Source organism: Lycium ferocissimum, unplaced genomic scaffold, assembly GCF_029784015.1.
Source record: "Lycium ferocissimum isolate CSIRO_LF1 unplaced genomic scaffold, AGI_CSIRO_Lferr_CH_V1 ctg1659, whole genome shotgun sequence".
Lineage (NCBI taxonomy): Eukaryota > Viridiplantae > Streptophyta > Magnoliopsida > Solanales > Solanaceae > Lycium > Lycium ferocissimum.
In genome coordinates this window covers 64,584-74,954 of record NW_026716688.1, presented here as the reverse complement: position 1 = coordinate 74,954, position 10,371 = coordinate 64,584, and the positions used below count along the sequence as shown (strand labels likewise).

Here is a 10,371-nt window from a genome sequence, read left to right as displayed (position 1 = left end):
TTACTAACCTAAGTCTAACCATAAGGTAAGCCGTAACCTACCTGGAAAGCCGAACAGCAATCTTGAACCGTCAAACTTGAGCCTTGCCCTTCCTTTGTGCCTCAAAATAATAGAAGTCTACTCATATCCGAATACTGTATTAGAATCAAGAAGCACAACACCCATAAGCCTTACTTCTATTTAAGTCCCAAATCCTAACTCATGGAATGGGGAAATGAACCCTTAAGGGTAAAATGGTCAATTCGAAGGCTAAATATGAAATTCATACTCTAGGTGATCAATTCCCATCAAATAATGGCTAGCTTAACTCATGGATTAGGCCAATTCGGATTCTAGGTGAAACTCCCAAATTTGGGTATAAACCCTAACTTTCAATTCTACAAATTGGTCACTAATAATGGTAGATTCATGTTTATATAGCCACTATCCATCAATTCCATACTTAATAAAGCTTAATCCATCCACAAATCAAGGTTTGATAACCAAAAACTCATTCAAGGAAGAAACCCCAAAACCCTCCTTAATACTCGTGTTATTAGAAGACTCTAGCATGGATTAGGGAGTTTCTAGGGTGGATTATGAATCATAAATGAAGAATGAGGATAGATGGACTTACCACAATGAAGAATCACCCCAAAGTCTCTTGAAATGCCCTCCTAGAAACTTAGAACCGAATGGAAATGAATGATCGCTTAAGGGTTTTACCATCTCATTAAATACTAGACTGCCTCGTCACCCGCTGCAGCAGTCGCGAGACCGCTACAGTGGTTCCGCTACAGCGGTGACCTAACTTCTACGACGGTCACCCCCAAATACACTAAGCCGCTATAGCGGCAGGGCCACCACTATGGCGGTACCGCTACCGCGATTCTGGTACCGCCATAGCGGTACACCAGACACCAGAAATTTCCCAACTTCCAGTAGTCTCAACCCGAAATCTGACTATCACTTGAGGACCCACACACACAAACCAGATATGTAAACATACATAAAAACACGCTACGAACGCACTCGTGGCCTCGAAATTCCCAACGAGGGTCTCGTTGATCAAGTTAACCCCAATAGCCTAAAACCAACTTTCCAACCCAAGACCCAAAACGCACCCAAGCGCATTGGGAACCAAATCAAACATACCTGTAATTTACAAATGACCATCCAGACCTCTCAAAATCGACGGATTTCCGCAAAGGTCCGTTTACCCAAAAATCAACTTTGAGTCAAACATTTTTCGCTTTAAGACTTATTTTCACAAAAACCTACCTAATACTCATCCGATGGCCTCGGAAATCGTACCACCCGTCCTCGCAAAATATATGCTAACAAAGCTCGGGGAAAATTCAACAGGGTCAAAAGTACCGTAACAACCAAACGGGTCGTTACATTTGCAAAAAAAAAAGATTTGGACAGAGAAGGGAGAAAAGGCAACGATGAAGAAGAGAAGGGCCATCATTCTAATTGTTGATATCTATTTAATTAATAAATGATATTTTTTAAAATAAAAATTATTGATAAGAATAATTTTATCTATATTTTTATCTTTAAAATATTAGTTTTCTTCTTACACTTTTAAGGAAAGTTAAAATAACTAATATTAATCTTCTTTGATTTTAAAATATATGGCCAAAACAAATGCCTTTTAGAATTACGAGTCATTGCATTTTTTTTTTCAAAATTTTTTATTACATAGGGGATAGGGGAAGGGGAAGGGGATGGGGGAGGGGATTACAACGTGGGGATTCGAACCCTCACAAACAAGGTGGAAGTTCAGGTAGTCAACCAACTGAGCTACTAAATCCCTACTACGAGTCATTACATGATAAACAATATAGATGGAAAGACTATCAACACTCAATTATAGTTAAACGACAAAATTATTCCTAAAATATATAAGATCCCATGATTAGACAATGTTATATCTCGCACTTTGTACGTTCGAGTAATTTAAGATGAACGCGGGAAGTTAAGAGCGAGGCTATGGTTTTAATTTTGTTTGGCGAATAAGTTGTTTATGAAAAGCTTGAGGTGAAAATATTAAGAAAGGCTAGGGGTAAAAGGGGAAAGACGCAATATGAGTTATGGAAATATGGCGGAAGGCTAAGGGTAAAATCGGAAAAGTGAACAATGGTTTCATGAATTGCAAATGGGCTACAAGTAAGTGGGCTTGGAGAAAAATCAAAAAAAAAAAACAAACAAAAAGGCCCAACCTACGGAGGTGGCGGCCATTGACCATGTTATGGTCCAAGCCCACATGGATTTAATCCATGTGATAAATAATAAAAAGGCCACCAAGTCTTCATTTTCATGAAGTTTCAAGAACCACCAAGAACACAAAAAAAATTTAAAGAAAAGAAGGAGCATATTCGGCCAACACAAAAAAAAAAAAAAAAGAAAAATTCTTGAAGCTTTAATCCTTGGCCAAAAATTATAATTTTTCTAGTACTTAGCTTTACTAAGTTCAAGACCTCCTTCAACGTGGTGTAATTATTTTGGCAAGAAAGTTACTTTGGTGGCAAGTGGAGAATTTGGAGAAAAAGGTAAAATTCTATCCTTTTGTCTTGGAAGAAATATATATATGTGTTGTAGAATGTGGAAAGGAATATAAAGTATGAAAACTTTGTGTTATAGATATGTGTGTGCATGGCCGAAAAATGGTATGCACGGATAGGAATGATTAAAGTTTTATTTGTTATGGTTAATTGTGTTGTTGAAGCCTTGTGATGGAAATGGAAAGAAATTGGTTCAAGTTGGCATGGAAAATTATTGGAAAGGATTATAGGAATTATGTGATTTTAATGTAGTTTTTATGTAATTATGAAATGAGGTTCTAAATGTGAATTATTATGTTAGTTGAATTTGGAGAGATCTAATCCATATTGGCATGGAAGATTGGTTGGTAAGTCGTTATAGGAAGTGTTGTGACTTTATGGTGGATTTATGAAATGATGAAAAATGAAAGTGTTAAGGTGCGAATTATGCTTAGTGTTAATGAAATTGGAAGATGAAAATGTGTTATGAATATTCATATTTCAAGATTAGAAGTTTCGGATGACTTATGGTTTTGGTGGAATCTTTGTATGTTTTATAAATATTTTATAGAATGATATGAAATGCTTCCGAATCGCATTGGAATGATCTTGGCAAGAAATGAATATGAAAACATCGATGTTAGTTTGGAAATGCGAAGTTATATTGGAATTCGTCGTACTATATAGAAGGAAATACTATTCATGCTAGAACGTATCTTAATTCGATTGTGGATGTCGTTGGTACTGTTGTGGTTGTTGTTGTTGATATTTTGACACGAGTTGAATTCTCGGGGATGTTGTGATTATAGGGGAAATGCTGTCGAAATTTCTGTAGACAAGCATTATTTCCCACTTGTATTCTTAAGGCTTACAAATGACATTTGGTAATTGTGACCAATTGCAGATTTTGGGGGAAACGGGAGTCGAATTTAGACCGACCTAAGAAGCGAATAAGGTATGTAAAGCTTGCTCTTTCCTTCTCTTGGCATGTCCTAGGTATGTTAGGCTAAGATACGAGCCTCGGGATGACTCTACTCCTAGAACCGAGCTTGAATTTGACTACTATTCATTCGGTAGAATTGAATTAAATGCTTATGAATAGTTGGAAAGAATTATGCAAAACCTAGAACTTGCATGAATAGGATCCGATTACCCTAAAACTTTCATAAGTAATGTCTTGAAACGTATTAAACGTAAATTGTGTACGCCGCCTCATTTGACCCGAGGTGGGCCCCAATTTTCGAGATTTTTCCACGGTAACTTAATTGACTTATTTTGAGTGTTATGCAAGTATAACTTTTGAATAATTTCCGATTATTAAAAAGTGATCGTCTTGACTATTCCATTGAGTTCTATGATCTATTTTGCCATGTACAAATGATCCCAAAGGTTTTGTCTTTGACCTAATTCGTCGTAACTCCGAAAGGTATGATCTATGGTTATTGTGCGATCTCCTTTAAATGATCATCGTCCGGATGGTTCTTTCGAGTCTTGGCAAACATTGTATGTTTTACATTGCATATGGTTTTCTCGGCTACTCTGCTCGTGCAAGCTTAATACGCCTTTCACCGAGTCCGGGCCGGGTATGTACTCGTGCGGGTTCATTGCATTATTCAAGAGCCCCTCACTGAGGGGCGGCACGCTATATATGTATATATGATGACATGATGATGTGATGGTATGGGGATGGCGGCTTGGATGGCATTTGATAATCCTATTCACCGAGTCCCTCACTAAAGGGCGGGTGCGCATATGCATATGATTACATGATTTCATGATTACTATAGATGATATTTACATGACTTTACTTACCGAGTCCCTCCCTGGGGGCGGGTACGTGTATGTATATAATGATTTGATGACATAATATGGATATACATGAGATATAATTCACGAGCAAGTTTTTGATTCCACGATTTCTATATTTATTTTGATAAAGTCCGGTTCGGTTGTGGTTCTATTTATTTGTGTTCGTGCTTTACATACTCGGTACATATTCCGTCGACCCCTTTTCTTCGGGGGTCTGCGTTTCATGCCGCGCGGTGCGGTACACGTTTGAGCGAGCCGCCGGCTTAGGATCCCCATTCGGCTATCTTGAAGAAACTCCCTTGTCCGAGCCCGTTTTGAGTACGATTTTTGTTATATTTGTGTATATTGGTTCGGGGTACGGCGGGGCCACGTCCCGTCATATGATTATGTACGTACGTCTTAGAGGTACGTGGACATGCTTGTGGGTTAAGGTCATGCGCGTACGGATGCGTATGTATATATGTTGTGTTTGGGCGACCCCGTTCGCCGCGGCGGCGGTCCGCATATGTATATATGTTGTGTTGTTGGCCCCGTGTGGCCTTTGTTGGTATTTCTGCGTGCGGGGTATTCTGGATAGCCCGTAAAACAAAGGAAACTCGCCGAAATTTTTAAATCATCCAAATTTGAAACATAGCCTTGTCGGCCCTTACGGTTGGATAATTGGACGTGTTTGATATAATTTATGTCTTTTTCACTAGAAGTGTTGCTTGTTTTTAAGTGTTTTTACATCGTTTCTTATGTTATTTTGGTGTTTTGTAGGGTTGGTTGACTAAGGAACGGAAATGATAAGAAATGCTGAAAAACGGACAACTTGGAGCAAAAGGACGGTCCGTAACTCGAGTTACGGACCGTAACGTGATCCGTACCCTGAGAGGAAGATCCAGATACGTGCCGCTCAAAAGGACGGTCCGTAACTCATGTTACGGGCCGTAACGTGTACCGTAATCTGAAGGAAATTTCCAGTAAGAAGCCTAAGTATTGTCACATGTTACGCCCAGAAGGACGGTCCGTAACGCAGGTTACGGGGCGTAACGTCATGGCGTAACGCATTGGCCACTGAACACTGAAGCCATGATCCGCTGGAAGATACGGACCGTAACCTGTGTTACGGTCCATCGCAAGAAGCCGTAACGGTTGACCTAATATCAAGCTGACAAAGGACGGAAGACGGACCGTAACACGTGTTACGGTCCGTAACGATGCGCGAAGGGTGTTTTTACCAAGAACTTTGGCGCGATTTTTGGCCCTATAAATACTTAAAGTTAGGTTTTTGACATTATTTTGATCTTTTGGGAGCATTAATTTTAAGCCTTGGATATTTGTGAAGTGGTTGGAGCATTTAAAGCACCAACTTCACCCTCATTCCACATTGTATTAGCATTGTAAGTACATTATGTTAACTTTTAAGCTTTCTTTGTTAACTAAAATGATGAGTAGCTAATTTTAATTCTAAGGTTGTGGACCCCATGATGGGTATTATGTGAATGGGTTTCTACTATTGATATATGCATAATGGTTGTTGGTATTTATTCTATCTTTGTGCGTTAGCGTTGGGTAATGATTGCAAGCATTAGCCTAAGCCATTATACTAACTTTTCTTGGGAAAGAGAGTTAGCATTGGTAAGATTGAATAACAATGACTCGGGGCGTTAACCCTCGTTTAATAGACTAACTTAGGGATAAGAACAAGTCTAATTGGCATTATTGGTCGCTCTTCGATTTCAACTCTTTCGCATTTGGAAAAATCATAAAGAGGAAATACGGCCTAACTGTTGGGAAACATTAGGAAGTCCTTAAGAGATCAAGTGCATACTCTTAGAACAACCATTAGAAGTATATCACATTGAAACCTGAAGCATAATATCTAATCAAAGCTGGGAACACAACCTTAGTCTCTCTCTCGCATTAATTACAATTCAAGTCAAAGTATTCGTTTACATTACACAACAAATATTTCAAACTATTCGAAATAGGATTAAAGCCTTTAAAGACTAGTATCGCATACAATTAGTACCCTTTTCTCTCCATATTCCCTGTGGGATTCGACTCCAACCTTGTTTGGGTTATTATATTTGACAACGACCGTTTTACGCCACTCATAGGTGTAATTTGAGCGTATCAAATTTTGGCGCCGTTGCCGGGGAATACGGTTTTGAAATTACTGATTGTTGTGTACTTTTCTTTAAAACTTTTTCTATTCCATCACACCTTGTTTGCTATTTTGGTGAACCAGGTGAACATGGCAGGAAGACATAATCATAATCAAGGAAACCAAGGTGGGCTCCAAGTGAACCCACCTGCACAAGAAGAGGAGGAAGATGAGAATATATTTGCGGAATTCATCAATGAAGCTGATTATGCTTCTGCTGTGGTCCCTCCTAGGACTGGAAATGCTACTTTCAAAATTGATAGTTCTATCTATCAGCTGCTGAAACTTGAAGGTTATTTCCGAAATTCTTCGGAGGACTGTCCACTCCGACATTTGAAGAACTTCCTGCACGTATGTGCTCAACAATCTCAAGGTGTTGTTTCTGCTGATGCACTTCGGTTACGGGTCTTCAAATATTCCTTGGCTGGCCAAGCAAGGGAATGGTATGAAAAGCTTCCCAGCAATTCTATTCATACCTGGAGCGAGCTAGCCAATACATTTCTGAAGAAATGGTTCCCACCGAGCAAAAAGGCTGAACTTCGAGATAAGATCTTTGAGTTCAAACAGCTCCCGGGGGAACAATTATATTCGGCATGGGAGCGGTTCAAGTACTATCTAGCTCAATCTCCAACTCACGGGTTTTCGGATGCTATTCTCACCGAGAAATTCTACAAGGGCTTAGATACAATGAATCAGATTGCTGTCAATACTGCCGCGGGAGGATGCTTCATGGACAAGTCATTTATCAACATCACCCGTTTGCTTGATAAACTCACCACCCACAATCAAGCTTGGCATTCAACTGATAGTGAGAGTCTCTCTTATGGTAGTCCATCACTAGCTGCTGTTGCAAAAGAAAACCACGAGAGAGATCATGCCTTTGCTCAATTGCAAACCACGGTGGATCTATTATCAAAGAAGTTGGCAGAAAAGGATGCACAGGGGGTAAATGTTGTTGAGGAGTTACCACCTCATCCACAGGGGATGTATCAAGTCCCTGAGGGGATGTACCAAGATGGGCAACAACATTATGAAGATGCTAATTATGTCAACAACTCCCAAGGGGGTTATCAAAGGCAAAATTATCAAGGTCCGGGCCATCACCCATGGCAAAAGCCTCAACACCAATTGCAAGGGAACAATTATAGCAGAAATGATCAGGGAAATCCAAATCAAGGGAATTACAATAACAACAATTATGGCAACAAGAGCTCTAACCCCTACATTCCACCAAGGGGGCAAGCATCAAGTTCCCAACAGTGGAGAGACAATTCAGCTAGCAACTCTGCTAGCAATGCTGCTAATGATTCTGCGGAGCTGAAAAGTATGATGCAGAAAATGCTAATGAACCAGGACAGAACTGAAAGTACAATAAAGGGAATGTCTCAGGTTCAACTATCTCATTCAAATTTTCCCATTCGAAGCTTGAATCGCAATTCGAGAGACCTTTCCAGAGAAGTGCATACTTCTCAACGTGGACAACTACCAAGTGATACAGTTCCAAATCCGAAAGGTAGTGGGGTAAACTCTGTGGAGCATGTAGCTGCTATTAGCACCCGAAGTGGAAAAATACTTCAAGGTGCTGATAAAAAGGTGATTGATCTTGAGCCAATTATTGAAGAAGAGGCACACACCGATGTGTACGATGTTATTGTGGAGGAAGAAACGAGAGGAGGAAGTCCCTATTATAGGCGAAGAGGAACAAAATCTTGAAAATCTTAAGGCACAAGGAGAAAAACATGAAAAGGGGAAGGCAAAACTTTACGGCGCTCTACGCCCTTTGACTCAACTGTTCAAATCTTCACCGCCTTTTCCTCAAAGGCTAGTGAGAAAAATAGAAGATGACAAGTGTTTGCGATTTTATGATCAACTTAAGCAATTGACGATGAACATTCCTTTCATGGACGCTGTCCAAGAAATGCTTGGGTTTGCTAAGTATTTGAAGGATCTCTTAACAAAGAAGAAGAAGCCATTGAAACACGACACTGTGGGTATCACTCATCGCGTCAGTGCTATTATTTCCAAGACCACGGTGCAAAAAAGGAAAGATCCTGGAGCATTCACCATTCCATGCACCATAGGGCAGCAGGATTTTGCCAAGGCGTTGTGTGATAACGGGGCTAGCATAAATCTTATGCCCCTTGAGATTTTCAAGAGATCAGGATTAGGGATGCCAAGGCCCACAACCATAAAGTTGCAGATGGTTGACAGGTCGATCAAAAGGCCAGTTGGGGTAATTGATGATGTTCTTGTTCAAATTGGGGAATTCCTACTGCTAGTAGATTTCGTGATTCTTGACTGTGCTGTTGATCAAGAAATTCCTATTATTCTGGGGAGACCTTTCCTTGCTACAGGGAGGGCTCTTATGGATTCAAAAAAGAATGAAATCAAGTTCCGGGTTAACGATGAGGAGGTGACTTTTCACGCCAGCAAGGGTATGAAATTGCCTAGTCTTTATCAAAGTATTTCAGTCATTAATTCTTTTGATGTGGTGGATGAAGCGGTAGAATTCAAGATGGAGGAAGAATGCTTGGGTGAAGCATTATCGGCCATCTTGGTCAATTTTGATGCAGAAGAAATGGAGGGATATATTGAGACGGTGAATTCACTCACCGGTCTGGGGTCTTACTCTTATGAGCCCAAGAAATTGTCTCTTGATTTAGAGAAGCGAACAACTCCTCCAGCAAAACCGTCAATTATTGAGCCACCGAAGTTGGAGCTCAAGCAACTTCCATCCCATCTTAGATATGAGTTTCTTGGAGCAAATGCTACTCTCCCAGTTATTGTGTCATCACTTCTGAATGAGGGCCAAACTCAAAGACTCATCGCAGTTTTGAGGAAACATTTGAGAGCTTTGGGTTGGACTATTGCAGACATCCGGGGGATTCCTTCTGAAATTTGTGAGCACCGAATTCAGTTGGAAGAGGAAAGTTCACCAAGTGTTGAGCATCAGAGAAGATTGAATCCACCGATGCAAGAGGTGGTAAAGAAAGAGATTATTAAGTGGCTAGATGCTGGGGTGGTTTACCCGATTGCCAACAGTCCATGGGTAAGTCCAGTCCAATGTGTGCCAAAGAAAGGGGGCATCACTGTTGTCCCTAATTCTAAAAATGAGTTGATTCCTACAAGAACTGTCACCGGTTGGAGAGTTTGTATGGACTACAGAAAGCTGAACACTGCATCTTGCAAGGATCATTTCCCTATGCCTTTTATTGATCAAATGCTTGATCGGCTAGCTGGAAGGTCTTATTATTGTTTCTTGGATGGGTACTCAGGTTACAACCAAATCAACATTGCATTGGAAGACCAAGAAAAGACTACTTTCACTTGTCCCTATGGGACATTCGCTTTCAGCCAAATGCCATTTGGTCTTTGCAATGCCCCAGCTACTTTCCAACGATGCATGATGTCCATATTCTCTGACATGGTTGAAAACTTTCTTGAAGTCTTCATGGATGACTTCTCTATTGTGGGAGATTCATTCGATGAATGTTTAGACCATCTTGATCGGGTGCTACAAAGGTGTGAGGAGACAAACCTCGTTCTCAACTGGAAAAAGTGTCATTTTATGGTAAATGAGGGAATTGTCCTTGGCCATAAGATTTTCGAAAGAGGGATTGAGGTTGACCAAGCCAAAATCGATGTGATTTCAAAACTCCCTCCACCCATCTCAGTAAAAGGGGTTCGGAGTTTCTTGGGGCACGCCGGATTCTATAGAAGATTTATCAAAGACTTCTCCAAAATTGCAAATCCAATGTGCAAACTCTTGGAAAAGGAGTCCAAATTCAATTTTGATGAGAAGTGCATCAAGGCTTTCGACGAGTTGAAGTTAAAATTGACCTCAGCCCCTATTGTTGTGTCCCCGGATTGGTCGTTGCCCTTTGAATT

The 10,371-nt window shown here is 40.4% G+C and overlaps 1 protein-coding gene and 1 non-coding gene across 2 annotated transcripts; one reads left to right on the top strand and one right to left on the bottom strand.

The window, feature by feature from the left end:
• The first annotated feature begins 6,573 nt into the window (after window positions 1–6,573).
• Window positions 6,574–8,196, top strand: LOC132042623 (uncharacterized). The gene has a single exon (XM_059433161.1). It carries the CDS (start codon window positions 6,574–6,576, stop codon window positions 8,194–8,196), a length of 1,623 nt encoding a protein of 540 aa, XP_059289144.1.
• On the bottom strand, window positions 7,019–7,124 carry LOC132042625 (small nucleolar RNA R71). Its single transcript, XR_009411522.1, has one exon. It is a non-coding gene; the product is annotated as a small nucleolar RNA R71 (small nucleolar RNA).
• Window positions 8,197–10,371: the final 2,175 nt, after the last annotated feature.